This window comes from Equus przewalskii, chromosome 8 (genome assembly GCF_037783145.1).
Source record: "Equus przewalskii isolate Varuska chromosome 8, EquPr2, whole genome shotgun sequence".
NCBI lineage: Eukaryota > Metazoa > Chordata > Mammalia > Perissodactyla > Equidae > Equus > Equus przewalskii.
Window position 1 is genome coordinate 19,149,557 of NC_091838.1, and position 17,393 is coordinate 19,166,949.

The following is a 17,393-nucleotide window of genomic DNA, read 5'->3' on the forward strand; positions in this document are numbered from 1 at the left end:
TGCCTTTGCTGAGAACAGTCTTGGTCTCTGCTGAGGGTCACTGGAAGATGCCCACAACCATGTGGCTAAAGCTGAGCTGCTTCTCCTAGGGGTGAAGGCTGTTGACCTTAAACAAATAGACAGCCAGTTATTTCTTTAGTAAAAATGGGTTTATTGGGGGCCGCCCCTGAGGCCGAGTGGTTAAGTTCAATGCTCCGTTTCGCTGGCCCAGGGTTTTGACGGTTCAAATCCTGGCCGCAGACATGGCACTGCTCATCAGGCCATGCTGAGGAGGCATCCCACATGCCCTAACTAGAAGGACCCACAACTGAAAATACACAACTATGTACCAGGGGGCTTTGGGAGAAAAAGGAAAAATTTTTTAAATCTTTAAAAAAATGAGTTTATTCAGGATCAGCAAAGAATTGTAATTTGGGGTCTGCAATCATGGCCAGCCACAAGCAAGTCTCCCAGCAGCAAAGGAGAAGAAACTCTATTACAAAGAACAAGACAAAGTTGGGCGGGCTATTGTAAACAAAGAGTCCATTGGAAGAATTGAGAGTTCACAATGTGTAGTGGCTTTTCACTGGCTGAGTTGTGACAGTCTTTCATTGGCTGAGCTTCTTGTCAGTCAAGAAAAGGAAGTCTTTCTTCTTCCTGTTGGGCTCTGCTATGGACATAGGGCATGGGAACTCTTGACTACAATTTAATGAGGTTTCTGTTTATTAATTTGCCAAGGTAGACAGGCCCTCACCATCACTGTCTAGCCTCCCATAGGCATCCCCAGCTGCCCTACTCCTTCCAGACTCTTCCATGAGCCGTACAGAGTTTTCTGTATTGCTCCAGAAACCGTGACCATTCTGCCGACTGTCCTCACTCCCAGAGGGCATTAGCAGGAGGTGATCCAAGACCATAGACACACAGGCTGGTAAGCTGGCCACTGTCACCAGAGCCTCACTACTGTTGGGGTAATAACTGTTAGGACCTCTGCAGTCCCTCCACCCTCCTCACAGGGGTCTCCTCTCTGTCCTCTCTGCTCTCTCAGAGGCAGGCCTCACTTCCAGATACTAAGTGGAACAATGTCATGGAACCAGTTTGCAAGGACTGGTCCTGGAATTAACAAACTGGGTCCCTACACAAGGTAGCTCTTACCTGGGACACAGTTCAAATCCTCCCACAGAGCTGACCAGAACCCAGTCTCAGGACAAGTGGGAGGGTGAGTGACAAGTGCTTCCCCACAGAGGAAGCTGCAATTCTGCCCAGCGCCCTTCTGTGGAATTCCCTGCCCACCCACCCCCCACCCCCGCCCGATCCCAGGGCTTGGACATCCAGCAAGTGGTCTCAAAAGCCGTCTCTGTAACTTTCTTAGAGGCTTGAGCAAAATAGTCAAATGAACAAATATTTAATTCAGCATTTGTACTCACATTAAAAAAAATTATCGGTTGCCAGGATTTCAGTCTTAAAACAAGCACACCCGCTATTCAATATGCCTGTATCGCCCTCTGGTGTTCAAAAAGAAATCAACTGTGAACTGTAGTTTCCACTTCAAAATACTCCTCACCCCAAATCACCCCTGGCTTTCAGTATCCCTGACGCCTCTCCCCCAGCCACCTGAGAAGAATTGCCGAGAAAAACACTCACAGAAACACTAGGGTGGGGTAAGCCATGTCTGGAAGGGACGCCGCCCTTTGCTTGCATTCTTCTGAAGCTGAAGTTTTGCAATAGTGTCGAGTACAAGTCAGTTGGGGGATCTACATTGTAATCTCACAAAAATCTGTTTTTGAAGCTTCTGTCTGAAGGGAGAAACTTGGAGGCAATTGTTGAACTTCTGAGGTCTCAGACCCAACACCCATTGGCTGGTCCAGGACAGAAGACCTGAGAGCTCCGGGGAGCAAATTCATAAACAGTGAATAAATGCCTGCTGGCTGCTGTGGGCGGGGAGGCAAAGGCCAAGAAATGTTCCCTCCTCTCGGGCGCGTTGCAGAGGTCCCACAGTGACAGGTCTTAGTCAGGTTTTCCATGGCCAGCAGGGAGGGGTGTTTTATTTAAAGACGAACACACATTCCGGTCTGAAATGGTTCCCCCAGAGCCACACTCAGCAACTTTGACCGCTGAGGCATCTGAGTTTACAACCTCTGGTTACCTCCTAGAAGAGAAGGCAGCATGTATACACTTAGAAGCATAATCCACAATGCAAGACAGCTAACAAGAAGGGACAGATGATGGTGCAGAAAACTCACACTGGAGGAAGTAGGAGGAAGGGTTCCCCCGGGAGCCAGAGCACAGGAAACAGGGACCTTCCCTTCCAGGTTCACACTGGGAACTTCCACCTGACAGCATGACAGGTGTATCAGTTTCCTAACGCTGCTGTGACCAGGTGGCACAAACTGGATGACTTAAAACAGCAGAAGTGTGTTCTCTCACAGCTCTGGGGGCTGGAAGTCCGAAGTCAAGGTGTCAGCAGGGTTGGTTCCTTCTGGCGGCTCTGAGGGAGAGTCCATTTCACGACTTCCTCTTAGCTTCTGGTGTTGCTGGCAATCCTTGGTATCTCTCAGTCTCTGCCTCCATTGCCACGGCAGTCTCCCCTGTGTCTGTGTCTTCACACAGTGTTCTCCTCTCTATGTGTGTCTGTCTCTGTGTCTCCTCTTCTTAGAAAGACACCAGTCCTACTGGGTGCCCCTTACTCTAGTACAACCTCATCTTTTTTGTTGTTGGTTTTTTTTTTGAGGAATATTAGCCTTGAGCTAACATCTGCTGCCAATCCTCCTCTTTTTGCTGAGGAAGACTGGCCCTGAGCTAACATCTGTGCCCATCTTCCTCCGCTATATATGGGATGCCTGCCACAGCATGGCCTGACAAGCGATGCCATGTCTGCACGCGGGATCACAACCAGTGAACCCTGGGCCGCTGAAGCAGAATGTGTGAACTTAATTGCTGCTCCACTGGGCCGGCCCCCCAACCTCATCTTAACTTACATCTTAATTACGTTCTCAAGGACCTTACTTCCAAGTAAGGGTACATTCACAGGTACCAGGAATTAGGACAAATCTCTCTTAGTGACACAATTAGACCCACAACAACAGGACCGTAAAGTTGGGCAGATTTGGAGGTTATATTTAGGCCTATTCAGTGGTGTGCTGGGAAATGTTTAACAACTAGATTTCCAGGAAAGGAAAAGTCCTAGTTTGTAGATTTCCATCATGTATAACTATTCCTTCTCAGGTCTATTTCAAGCTACCAACATGACACCTAGCTTACAAAATTCCAGAAAATTTAACAATGTGTGGCCCTCATCCACTGGTACCAACTGCCTCCATCATGCCACTGGGCCTATTATATTTCAAAAAAAGGTCAGTGGCTAAAAGGAGCTATCCATCATAATTTGTTTTATATATTTGCATATTGAGGCCAAGATGCCTCTACAACTTTTGATTACCTGTACGTAAAATGACTAATTTGTATATAATTCATATCAAATTTTGAATCTGAGCATGCCTCCAGGCCGTTCTGCTTTCTGGGCCTCCCTTACCATGAAGTAGCATCAGCATTCTCCTCTTAGTCCTTCCAGACACTCTGGCCCCCTATCTTTGATGTCCTTACCATCCACAGGTACCCTGTCGTCTCCATGGCTTTTCCCAGGTCTGAAAACTTACCCCTATTCTCTCAGGACCCTGGCACTTAGTTCTCACTCTTTCCACCCCAAGTCCTGTCACCGACCCAGGGCTCTTTAGCTCCCATGTGGTCCTCCCAGCCAGCATCCTCTCTCTCATACCTCTTTGGCCTACTTAGGCAAACCTCAATCTCTCAAACCTTGAACTCCAGCCTTGCACTCTCTGCCCACCATTGCCTACCTTGCCAGCTAACTCCCCTATGCACATGGCACTTACATCTCACTAACTTCCTGGGTCCCCAAATCTATCAGCCATGTCCCTTTCTTCGACACTTTCCCTCTTCAGCTTAGACTCCAGCATCACCATTGTAACTATTCTTTTGCCAATACCCCTCATTCCTTCCACCACCCCAGCCAACATTCAATCGTACATCCACTGGTGAGGTGAATGTTGCCACCACAGATCTATGGTCTCCAATCCCAGCTGCAACCCTGCCCTGCACCTTCTGTGGGTCCAGGGAGACCCTAGTCCTTTTACCATTCTCTACCACTCTCCTCCAATCTCCTACCTCACCTCCAGCAAAAGACTTTATGTCCTACATCACAGGAAAAAATACAGAGAGTATTCTATTGTTAACAAAGTATTTTCACATAGGTTCATTTGACCTACACAACAACTGGAACAGGTAGGCAGGGAAAATATTATTATTCCCACTTTACGAATCAAGAAACTAAGGCTCAGAGGAGTCTCACATTAACATCAGACAGTTATTAATAGAGCCTGGGTGGAAACACAGGTCTCCAGTTCCGAGAATCCCAGGTCAAGAAGTGAAGTAGATGATTTTGTAAGGGCACCAGCAAGTCCTTGGCAGCCAGGAGGAGCACCCACGTCTCTGGGTACCTTCCAAATTCTTTAGTCACCTCTAGAGTGTGCTGCCATCTCAACAATGGCTCTATTGCTTTCAAAGCACCTGAAGTTCATTTAACCTTTATGTTTAAAAAATTTTAAACTGGAATGATCTTGAAAGCAATAAGCAGTTCTATTTTCCTTTCTTTTGAGAGTTGTTACCACCAGTGATTGTTTCCCTGTGTTAGTGTTTATCTCATAGAGTGTTCTCAGAGCCTTGGCTGAAACAAGCCCTACCCTCAGCTCCTGGCATCTGGTTTGCAGGCTCTGGAAACACCAGTGGTGAGATAGAAGGAGCCATACCAGTGATCTGGTCTAGAAACCTCATCTCACAGAGCCCAAATGCATGCTTGTCAGCCTACAAAGGTGTCATGGAGAATCCACTGGGTGGATCCATGTGGACTTGACAGAGGAGATGATTTTCTGTAAACACATGATACAAGTCAAAGCCACTTCCATTGGGATTGGGGCCATAGTGAGTCACTTGCTGCAATTTCAGACAGATTGGAATCTCAGCTCTTTCCTGGGCCTTCCGGTGAAGCATGCAGACCAAAGGGAATCTGCTTCTGTTTATAAAAAAGGACCCCCCGTCCCAGTTTCTTTACCAATACTTTGCTTTGTTTGTGCTATATCTACATCACTGTACATTGCTGTACGTGGAGGCAGACATGTGCAAGAGGTGCTGACCTCCCTAGTCATCTGGTGTGGCCTGCATGTCTGCCCCTCAGATGCTGCCTTCGAGAGATGCTGCTCTTCAGCCTGCCTCCACTGGGCCAGACTGAGACGCTGCCCTGCCCCAACCCCATCAGAACTGAGACCCATGGGATACACAGAAGCACTGGACTGGGAGACACATGACTTGGCTTCTTCTTGTGAACTTGGATAAGACACATGCCCTTCTAAATTTTGGATTCCTCCTCTCTAAGACAAGGGGTTTGCTGTGGCCGAAGCTAACACAGCAACACTGTAGGGACGGCTTATGTTGTTACGACAAAGGGGACTCCCAGAGAGCAGCCCAGAGAGCACTGCAGGGAGAGGGGACAGAGGAGTCCCCTTTAAATGAGATTGATTTAGGGGCTTACAGTAACTTTGCCACTGGACAACGTTTCCTGAAAGTGCTAATGGAGATAGAAGCTGAGGAAAAGCAACATGTCAGGCCGTGAGGAGCAAACCAAATGAGGGGACAGCCCAGGCCTGTTCCATGGGTGAATCAGCAGACAGCTCACACCTGCAGAATTATTGATTCATACACATTTTAAGCTGTTTTTATGGGCAGATTTTGGGACGGGGTGGAACAGGATTGGACTGGGCCATGGGGACACTTGAGGCGATGTAGGGCACCCTTGGTGGTTCTGAGGACAGTTGTTTAAGAGAGATGTCTCACCGTCCCCACCCTTGGCAGCCCGTGGAGACCCTGTCACCTTCCCCCTCCCACGGCAGAGTGGGGTGACGGGAAGAACACAGGGTCATTGTGAACAGTAAATGATGTTATCTATGCAAAGCACAAGCACGTAGCTTTCAAAAAGGATAGCAACTATTAGTGTTCTGTGAATTACCCCAAAGGCAAAGGAAAGCAGAGCCCTTCTAGCAGCTCCAAGTTGTACTCAAGTCCAGCATGTTCAGACACACGAAGACAAAAATGAGCTCCCCTCCCCACGGCTGCCCCTGCTGACCAACAAACAGCTCTTGCCTTCAGACCTGTCCCACCCAAAGGGGGAGCCTCAGGACCTGTGGGGAATGCAGCACCAATGCTGGGAGGCAGTGACCACACAGATTGAGTACGAGATAAAGTCATCTAGACCTAGGTTAGAATCCTGGTTCTGCCATTTACTAGCTGTGCTGTATTAGAAAAGTTACTTCAGCTCTCTGAACCTTGGTTTCCTCATCTCTAAAATGTGCAAACATCGGATGAATAAACACCTATTGAGCAAATGGGAACAAGTCTACTTTCCACATGTGTCTTTGTGGAAATTAAATGACATAGATACTAAGCCTACTGGTGACATAATGGGTGTTATGGTTAATTTTATGTGTCAACTTGACTGGGCCATGGGGTGCCTAGATATTTGGTCTAACATTACTCTGCATGTATCTATGAGGGTGTTTTTGTGAGACTAACATTTGAATCAGTAGACTGAGTAAAGCAGATTGCCCTCCCTAAGTGGGTGGGCCTCATCGAATCAATTGAGGGCCTGAATAAAACAAAAAGACTGACCATCCTATAAGAAAGAGGAAATTTTCTCTTGCCAGACTGCCTTGGGCTGGGACATCATTTTTTCCTGCCTTCAGACTTTAACTGAAATATTGGCATTTCCTGGGTCTCTAGCCTGTTGGCATTTGGACTGGAACTACACCATTGGCTCTTCTGGGTCTCCAGCATGCTGGCTGAAGATCTTGGGACTTGTCAGCCTCCATAATTGTGTGAGCCAATCCCTTATAATGAATCAGAGATATAGATATTCATATAGATCTAACTATATATACTGTCATGTGCTGCATAACGACATTTCAGCCAATGATGGACCACATATATGATGGTGGTCCCATAAGATTAGTACCACATAGCCTAGGTGTGTGGTAGGCTATAACATCTAGGTTTGTGTAAGTACACTCTATGATGTTCGCACAATGACAAAATCGCCTAACAATGCATTTCTCAGAAAATATCCCCATTGTTAAGCAATGCTTGACTATATATAGATACATATTTATATATGTGTATATATATCCTATTGATTCTGTTTCTCTGGAGAACCCTAATACAGTAGGTATTAAAGAAACCAAAAAAGGTTATTTTTATGATTGCTATTTCTGTTATGTCTTGGAACTTAGCAGAAAATGTTGCCTGTATGTAAAGCTGATTGAAATTATGTTGTGTAAGAGACAGGGGAAAATGCCAATAATGGCCTAAACAGCACTTGCTATTCATGTGCTATTTAGAAAATGTATTTGATCTTCTAAAACAAGCACTTATAACAACATTTGTGTGTATATCAAGATATATGCACCTTATATAATATACACATATGTATAATATATGCATAATATGTAATATTACATAATGTGTATATATTATGATGTTCATTATATATTATATATAATTATATAGACAATTTTGATAATATTATTACCTTAAATTCTGGGAAAAGCATTTTAGATTTGTATTCATAACTATCTGCTGTTTGTATGACTCTCTAAAATTTAAGAATTATATTATTTGTACTAAATATTATTTGTGTATTATTCGTACTAAGGAATCATAACTATGATGAAATCATTGAAATGCAAAGCTGACTTTCATCTAAAGTGGGTGGAGAAAGCCCTCAGTGGCTGCCTCTCTCTGCAACTCGCAGAAGTGGCAAAGGGCTCCCACACAAAGACAAGCATGAACCCGGAGAAAACCATTGCACGGAGATTCCAGGCACAGGGGAGGAGGGCAGTGGTGGCAGGGGAGGACAGCAAATCTGCCTTGGCTGGTCAGTCTTAAGATGTGCTGCTTGCTGATGACACGAGGGGCCTTAAAATGATTCATTCGTAAGAAAAGGAAAGATGCAGGGGCTGGCTCCGTGGCCGAGTGGTTAAGCTTGCGTGCTCCGCTGCGGCAGGCCAGGGTTCGGATCCTGGGAGCAGACATGGCACTGCTCGTCAGGCCACCTTGAGGCAGCGTCCTACATCCCACAACTAGAAGGACCTGCAACTACGATATACAACTATGTACGGGGGGTTTGGGAAGACAAAGCAAAGCAGAAAATAAAAAAGACGAAGATTGGCAACTGTTGTTAGCTCAGGTGCCACTCTTTGGAAAAAAAAAAGGAAAGATGCAGTCAGAAAAAACTGTATCTCCAGTGACTTTGTTCCAGGTGGGAAGAAAGGACATAGAGCTCCAGGGGGTGTTTTATCTCTTCTGTACAGGCCAAGACTTTGAGAAAGGAAAATGTAGGAAGCAGACAGCTAGCTCAGGATGGTGTCAAAGGACACGATTTGGTTTTCTGGTGACAACCTTGGCTACCAGACAGTAGACACCCACAAGGAATGCCATGAAGTCTTTGAGGGCCATCAATGACTTGGCAGGCAGAAGACTTGTCTCCCAATCAAGGCTTTGAACTGAAATCCGAGTTTGGAAGGAAGAAAGGATCCAATAACAATTTATGCTGTGAAAGGAAAAACAGGATAAAATGCCTAACAAGTCTTAGAAAAAAATAGTAGGAAGACTATCATGAATAATGCTTATAGGCATAGATGTCTATTCACCTAGATGTTTATTGAATACTTAGGTGCCCTGGAGAGTTTAACAAATGAATGACACCCAGGCCCAGTATCAACTGAAGTGTCCTCTAAAAGCACAGTGAGGAACTCATGACCAGCCTTGTTGAAAGTTTCATCTCTGAAAAGGAAGGAAAATCCCTGTTACTCTGCGCTTAATTCTGACTCAAAGAATTAGTCACTGATTGGCAGTGAGGCTGAGACATTTTAGAATTTATAACTTGGTGTGGCTGGATAAGTACAGGACTTCCAAGCACATTTCACACATTTAGAGAAAAGATTGGTTGATTTCTTGCTCAAGGAATATGCATCTGATTCCAGGGTGGAAGAAAAGAGGTAGGATGCACTAAATTCATGTGGCTGCAGAGGGAATTCTTACTTCTGATTTGAAAAGAGGTCTGTGTGAAAAGGTGGAAGAAGAAAGTGACCCAGGATGAGCCCATGAGTAGTTTAAAGCAGCAAGCACATCAGGAGCCAAGAATGGTGGACAAGGAGAAGGACAGGCAAGACCATTTTAAAACCATGTTTGACTTAAACGTTCATCACTAGGAGGCTTGTGAGAAACCTGTAGGTGTATATCCGTTGTAGACATCAAAAAGAATGAAGCAGATCTACATGAACTGATTTAAAAACGGTATAACAAAATAGTTTCAGAGTTAAAAAAAAAAAAAAAAGGCCGTAAAAGAGTATTATAGTAATCTCATAAAAAAACAAAGTGGATCTTTATGTGTGTATGGATATATAGAGAGAGCATGTACATAATACATACTCAGACACGTTTGTGTATACATAGAACATTTCTGGAGAGTATGCACAACTTGTAAATTTCCATGGAGGAAAAGAATTGGGGGCTGGAATGGAGGGAGAGTTGTTTTTTGTAGCATAACATTTTATACTATTTAAACTTTTTTTACTACATGCACATACAGTAGTCCCGGCTGTTCTGCAGTTTCCCTTTCCTCAGTTTCAGTTACCCATGGTCAACCATGATCTGAAAATATTAAAAGGAAAATTCCAGAAAGAAACAATTCATAAGTTTTTTAAATTGCAGTGCCATTCTGAGTAGCATGATGAGATCTCCCACCGTCCAGCTCCATCCTTCTGGCCATGAATCATCCCATCATCCAGTGTATCTATGCTCTACCCGCCCCTTAGTCACTTAGTAGCTGTCTCGGTTATCAGATTGACAGTCATGGTATCACAGTGCTTGTGTTCAAGTAACCCTTATTTTACTTAGTAATGGCCCCAAAGCACCATTAATCACTCACTGTGCCTAATTTATAAATTAAACTTTATCATAAGTATGTATGTGTAGGAAAAAACATAGTATATATAGGGTTTTGTACTATGTGCTGTTTCAGGCATCCATTCTGGGTCTTGAAACATATCCCCTGTGGATAAGGGGCAACTACTGTATAACTTCCCAATTAGAACACTTTTTTTTTCATTAAGCTATGTTTGGGGCAGGATCAGCAGTGCTGAGAGGAGCCTGCTGCTTTGAACAGCTGTACACTGTCAGCGTTTAAAACGCCACCTCAATGGCATCGCCTTCTAGTCCATCTGTAACCAGTCTTTCCCTTTCTGGTCATCCTGCACACCATTCCAGTGTTCTCTTTCAAAAGCATAGGTTCACCTAAGCCAAGAAATCCTTCTTGCCTGTTTCCTATAAGATAAAATCCAGTCTCCTTAGTGGGGCATCATTAGTGGGAAGTGATACTACACCCAGTACAGTATCATTTCTGGGTCCAGCCAGAAATCCAGCTGTTTCCTTCGCTTCTCCTTCTCCACTTGATCCGTGCATGGTCAATCAACCAGGACTAAGCAATTCTCCTTACTAAAGCTCTCTGAAGTCCACTGCCTTCCTCTCTTCCCACTGTCACTACCCTAGACCAAGTTCAAGTTCCTTGGTTTACCCTGCCAGCGTCCTGAGAGTCTTTCCTCCACTCCCAGCTGTTCTCCATACACTACTTTCTTTTAAAATGCAAATAGTATCCTATCACTCCCCAGCTTATAACCCTTTAAAGCTGCGCACTGATCTCAAGCTAAAATCCCAGCTCCTTAGCAGAGCCAGCCTCTGCCTCTGTGGCCACTGCCATCTCTTCCCAATTTCTTTCTCTCCGCTTGGACTTGATCTCCACCAACTACCTTGCACTGCTCAGTTCCTTGAACACACCATTCTCTCTTTCCTCTGAGTCTTTGCACATGTTATTTCCTGTCTTAAAACATTCTTCTACTCCCTTCTCTCTGGTCTTCCAACCCCACCTGGCTCAAGCTTTCAGCAAAAAAGGTCATAAATAATACGAATGTCATAAGAAAATCATAAATAATGGAGGAAGAACACAGTCACTCCTCTGAGGAGGAATCCTGCAGGAATTCAACTGTCAGAAGAGAGCTGCCTGAGTAAAACCACAGAGGCAAGAAAGTGTTGGGCAGGTGGGAGAATGGAAAGCAGAGGGATCCATCATGTGCATAAGGGGTGGGGGAGGACTGGCTGAACGTGTGGCAGAGGCTAGAGAAGGTGAAGGATCTTGAAAGCCAAAATAAGGAGTTTAGTGCTCATTTTTTAAACAATGGGAAAACTTGAACTGTTTTTAAACTGGTGAGTGGCAACCTCTAGTATTTATTTTAAAAAGACTTGACAGACAGAGTGCAGAGGAATAAAGCTGAGGAGATGAGTGATCTTAGGGAAAGATGATGAGAGCCTGGCACAGGGCAGCAGCAGGTAGGACTGGCAGGAAGTGATAGATTCGAAAGAGATGTGAAGATATAACCTCCTGGGCTTGATGACCAAATGCAGAGGAGGAGACACCCTGGAATCAGAGATGACTCGTGATACTAGCCAGAATAACTGGGAATATGGTGAGGTCATTGGCTGAGATGGGAATTATAAGAAGGGAAGAGATTTGAAGGAAGATAATGAATTAGGTTTGTAGCATGTTGCTTTCAGGCTGTAAGGTCAGGAAGCCCATGTCCATAATTAAAATCAGACACGACCCTGGTTATGGCATGCAGGGCCATTCACAGAAACCACCTGTTAGAGTTGTTTCATCCTTCCTGGCGCAGAGCATGTTTCCATGACTACTGTTTTCCATATCTCAGAGAAGCCATGTGAATTGTTTGCCTTGCATGCAAAAGAGTTATAAAAGCACAGGGAGAGCGGAGATAAGGTCTGTGAGTGGGAGAAGACCTGTTGTGCTGGGGCCAAAATTGCACTAGAAAATTGTTTTTCTCCCCAAGCTTGTGTCAGTCACTATTCTGTTTCTCTTCCTTCAAGATTCCCCTCAAGTCCCAACTCTGCCATGATGAGCAACTTGAACACTTGAAACAACTTCACCTCAGCTCTGTACTAGGCCCCTGGGACGCTTTGAAGTCCACATGCCAACATTTTTCACATAGTAATGCAGTTCCTTCTTTGCTTTGAACTCTTCACAGGTGTATTTCTTGTCCCCGTAACTAAAATTCTTAATTCTTTTTTTGCAGGGAAACTTTCACCCTGAGCTAACATCTGTTGCCAATCTTTCTCTTTTTAATTTCCCTCCCCAAAGCCCCAGTTCATGGTTCTATATCCTAGTTGTAAGTCCTTCTAGTTCTTCTATGTGAGCTACCGCCACAGCATGGCAACTGACAGTCAGGTGGTGTGGTTCCATGATCGAGAAATGAACCCAAGCTGCCAAAGCAGTGAGAGTGCCAAACTTCAAGCGCTAGGCCATCAGGCCTGGCTCTAAATTATTAGTTCTCAAAGAGCATAATTTATGCCAAACATTTCATTTTGTTATTGCCACAGTGCCTGGTACATATTAAGTTTTAAAAAAATACAAATTGGATTGAAACCGACACTGAATTCATTTGGGGTAGAAACGAGAAAGGACAATAACCACCTTGAAAGGACAGGGTATAACAAGAGATAAGATGTTGATTGGAGGTGCATCACTTCCTAACACACAAAGGAATGTATTCTAACATAACAGGAATGCTTTCCCCCTCTTCTAATAACAAGGACTTTGCATTCTACATATGCTTGAAAGAAGGAGGAGAATACCAGCACTCCAATCATCAATTAAGTTGTCTTCTCACCTGGCTAAAAAGTCTGTTTTCCTAGGACCACCTTTTGTTTATAAGCAACAACAGTAAAATAAAATACAGAACTTGTCAATTACAGTTAATCCTGCTCAGTGGTACTAAATAGTGCTCAAATGGCAAGACTGAGGGTTAAGTCTTTCATGTCCTTTCAGTTCTTTCTTTTCATTAGAGGTACACTTGTGTGGCCATCATGCTGTTTGGGCAACTTAAAAGAAGCGTATTCATGACTCAGTTGATGACATCATTCCCTGGGCAGAAGAGGTGGGAGAACCCCAAGCATTGCCTGTGACCCATTGTGTGCTTGTCATGACAGAAGAAAATGTCTGTGGGGGAGGTGGGGAAAAGAGGTAGAAAGGTTGTTTTCTGTTGTCAGTTCACAAGTACCAATAGGCCTCTGATCACAAAGATCTTTCCAGCTGTCTTGCCACCAGCACGTGGCACTCTCCCATCTACATCACTATTTAATATGGAAACCCCCATGAGGGTTACCTTTCACCCTTTACAGGGGCAGTGAAAGATTAGGACCTCCAACTTACAGCTTCCTATAGGGGGAGCTATTAGGAGTAGGAAAGGAAGTGGCTCAAAAGTGGACCCAAGTCTACTCTTGAGAGCAGCGTGAAGTATGCCTTTGGAGGCTGGCAAAGATGAGGGGGAAAAGGCACTGGAGTTCTTGCTTCACAATCCTGCCAAAAGCTTGATTCCTACTCCTCTTAGAGCATACCTTTCCCCTTCTGAGGTTCCCCCAGGCCTGGGTAAACAGGAGAGCTCCTTCTTGGCCCTGGCGGCAGCAACGCCTGTTGGCTCTGGGTCACATTCCTTTCCAGACTTCACAGGCCTCGGGTTACAAAGGCCTTCTTGCGCAATCCTTAGGAAAGTGGGCATGGGGGCTGGGCTGGGCTGAAGGGGAGCGTCCTGCATGTGTCAGAGATCCAGGTGTGGCCAGATGCCAAGGTACCGCAGGTGGTGGCAGCAAGAGAGAGAATCAAATGACTCAGGATCTCTGGCAAGGTAGCTTTCTTTTACTTTTTTTTTCTCCCAAGCCTGTTAAATAAGACTTGTCAAGATGCATCTTCTTAGGCAATTTGATAGAAAACATTTCAAAAGTTTGCTTGGCATACCTGTGCTTCAGTTTACTGGAGAGATTTGGGAATTCAAAACCCACAATGAAGAATCTGAAACTAAAGCTCCTTTTACCCCACCATTTTTCACAATCAGCTTTCTCCTGCAGTTTTATATTGTAGTATGTGCAAAATTACTCAATATGTTACACAACTTGTGAAATTAACATAGAAGCTGAAAGATATTACCACAGGCCTGTTTAAACCCTATGCCATGATGGAATGCTTTTTCTTGTGATAATCATTTTGTAATTCTCTTTTATTAAAGACAATCTATGTGGAAAACCAGAAACATATGGAAGATCCTTACAGGATATACACTTTTCAATTGATTAAAAAACAATCTAGTGGCCTAGAAAATATACACCAGACCTTTGGAGCTTATGACTATGAAAATGAGGTCTATACTTATATTCAACAATTCTTCATTTCATTTCATTTTCTTTTGGATTTGGGGACTTTAGGCTGATATTAATATATTTGCAATGAATTCAATTAGAAAATGCTCTGAGTATCGGTGTTCAGGGAGTGCCTGGGCTCAAACTTACAAATTGGAGAGGCAAGACATATATAGCTCTACATAAGACAAACCTAGACAAATCTAAGGCAGCTCCTAAATTATCAAGATAATTCCAAAGAAAGTGTTAATTCATGAGATAAGTCAGGAAATGCTTCTATAAGAGACATAGGTGATAAGGATAGGTCAATTACCATGGGTGGTATAACAGCCCCACACCTGCCAGATGAAGTGTTTACTCACATGGACATTTATGGGGTACACAAATACATATCACAGAGGGTACACACACATACTCATAAACAAAGTGATCAACCTAAACTGGAAAAGGCAAGGCCATAGGAAGTCTGTATGCTTATTACAAAGCAAAATGCTCGTTAATTGTATAAATGCTTTCTTTTTTAAGGGACTACCTCTAATCAGGCCTCAAGGCAGAGTAGCCTGTCAATTTCCCTGGATTTCTTTTCATTATTATCTCAGCTTTTTGGTTGGGGTCTTGAGTGCCTTTTCTTGACCTGGACCAAAGCTTGTTTAATTTGGAGCTGTGAAAGCTATGCAAGCTTTGGTGAATAATGTCACCTACATGGAGTACCCGAGTTTACCAGTAAACACACCAAGGTGATAAAATGAGGTGTCTTCTACTTAGAATATTCTAAGTTGGAAGTTGAAATATTCAAATATGAACCAATAAATTCATTCAGCATGAATTAGGGGCAGGCAGTACTGGAGACGCCACTGGGCTGAGAGTGGCAAGACTTAAGCTTTAGTCCCCAGGCCAGCTCTAACTAGCTCAATGACCTAAGCCAAGACACTTAACCTCTCTGTGCTGGTTTCCTCTTCTGGAAATGAGGATGTTTGAATGGATGATCTCTTAGTTCCCCTCCAACTCTGAAATTCTGTGGTATGTGACTAACACAATGGTCAGAGAACATTATAGTCAATAAATATAAATGCAGACAAGTTAGAACATTCTGTGTTTTGTGGATATTATTTTAGGTTAAATCTAAACTTGGTTTTCAATGACTATAAAATGAATGAAGTCTAAAAACTGGACCAATGAGGTTTTAATTTTCAAGGACTTAAGAGGCTAGATCATAATCTAATTGTGAAAATCAAAGTGGCTTCCCTAGATGGGAGTTGAATATGTGCTAGAGTTAATGTGTAAGGACATTTTGTTTTTATCTGGTCTCTAGATTTATGTACAAGCTTTGGGTTATTACTACTTTTATAGTGTGAGAGTATTGGCCTTACTGCTGAGATATATTTATTTCTGATGTGTTGGAGGCCAAGGAGTCCTGAAATCGTTGAAATCGTGTCCTGTGGATAGAGATTGGGTCTCCCCTCCTCTGGTCTATTGCTGTTGGGGTCTCCTGTGGGTATCTAATCTACCCATCAGAACACTGGACTGCTGCTTCCACTGGGGGAACGCAGCAATGCACTCGGATCTTGCAGGCGAATCTCAGCGTGCCTCCTGGGGCAGTCCTGTATTGGGCCCTGGGGTCGCAGTGTGCTGAGACCCGAAGGGAGGCCAGTGGAGATGAGTCAGGGCCTGGCGCCCACCCCACACTCCGCCCTACTGGTAAACAGAACAGTTATTTGCCGTCACTCTGAGCCTCTCAGGGCCCCAAGCCTCCAGGAAGAAACAAATACTTTAGAAGCCAAAACCCCAAGGCAAGGTAAAGAAAACAGAACTGTCCGCATCCCCAGCGATGATTTCACTGGCTTGAGTTCCTTAGTGGGGGCCGGGGGGAGCTGTAGCTGGTTCCAGCTAAACTGTTTTACTTACTTCCCAACCATAAGGTCCTTCTCTTTCACTGTTTATAGGGGGTGGCCTTTTTTGCCTTTTAAGCCTTGAAGTTTCAAAACCAGACTTTAGAATTAATCTCAGTTGCTAACCCATAACAAATTTTTTTCTCCTCCTCATTACTTTTGTTTATATCTTTTTGTACTATCTTCTATTAAAATACTTCCTGCAGTTAACTTATTTTTGTTTAGTTTATTCTTCCCTGTTATTCTGGGGAGAAACTCTTAAAAGAAAAACACCTAGATAAAAGAATAAACATCAGCAGGCAGCAAACATAGACTGCTTTGGAAAGTAACTTTCCCTGACCTCTTGAAGTACCTCTGCCTTTTGCATTTTCCCAGTGGCTGGGGAGAGGACAGTGAGGGGCTGACAGTCTGGGAATTGTCCTTGTGGTCTGGCTTCATGACAATAAAGCTGGCTGTTGGGAGGACGCGCCCCCAGCTGTTTCTGGTGGGACAGCCTTTGGCTTTTTGTCTGCTCATTTGGAACCTTTACCTCACCCTAAAGTATCTTTGCTATACTGTTATTCCTAAACCTGGAGACACACTCATGTTGTGGTCCTCTCCTCCTGCTCCTTAGACATCAGCAATTTCTGTTATGAGCTTAGCAATTGTCACATACCTGAACCGGAGGCATGGCTGGCCACTTCCTTCCAGCTCCGTCAGGTAGTGTCTCACCTCTAATATATCTACAGCTGAACCTCCTGTTACCTTCTCCTTCTCAGTAGCCAAGGCTGAGCCTGGGCTGGGTATTGTGATGTCACAGAGTAGAATCCTTGCTCCGCCCAAAGGCCCAGCAGAGACCCTCTGGCTGCAGCACTTCCTCTCCTGCCCCTGGCTGGGGGTTGGGAAGGTCAACTCCCTAATTTTTAAACTGACCCACAGAATCTTATTGTAGGCAGAGACCTTGGAGACCTAGTGACTGGATTCTAGTCAAACTCTTTTATTTCGCAGGTGAGGAAATTGTGGCCCTGGGTGGTTAATTGGCAGAGCTAAACCAGGTGCCCTCAGTCTTAGCTCCCTGCCCCTCTGAACACACTGCACTCATGCCAGGCTCTTCTTTCTGGATTTTGTCAACATCATCGTTTTCTGGTAGGCAGCTCTTTGGATTATTTT

The 17,393-nt window shown here is 44.3% G+C and overlaps 1 protein-coding gene across 5 annotated transcripts in view; it reads right to left on the bottom strand.

Annotated features, from left to right (window-relative positions):
- Window positions 1-17,046, bottom strand: part of DNAJC5B (DnaJ heat shock protein family (Hsp40) member C5 beta) — an 88,751-nt gene extending 71,705 nt beyond the window's left edge. The window contains exon 1 of one of the 5 annotated variants that reach the window (XM_008522490.2): window positions 16,900-17,046. Coding sequence is in view for 3 of the 5 variants with exons in the window: in XM_070631571.1 (XP_070487672.1) it covers window positions 1,621-1,677 (57 nt within the window). In the remaining 2 variants the exon portion in view is untranslated. Of the gene's footprint in view, window positions 1-1,620; window positions 1,990-16,899 lie in introns of those variants that run through there. The other 4 variants (XM_008522489.2, XM_070631571.1, XM_008522491.2 and 1 more) reach the window with 4 other exon arrangements.
- Window positions 17,047-17,393: the final 347 nt, after the last annotated feature.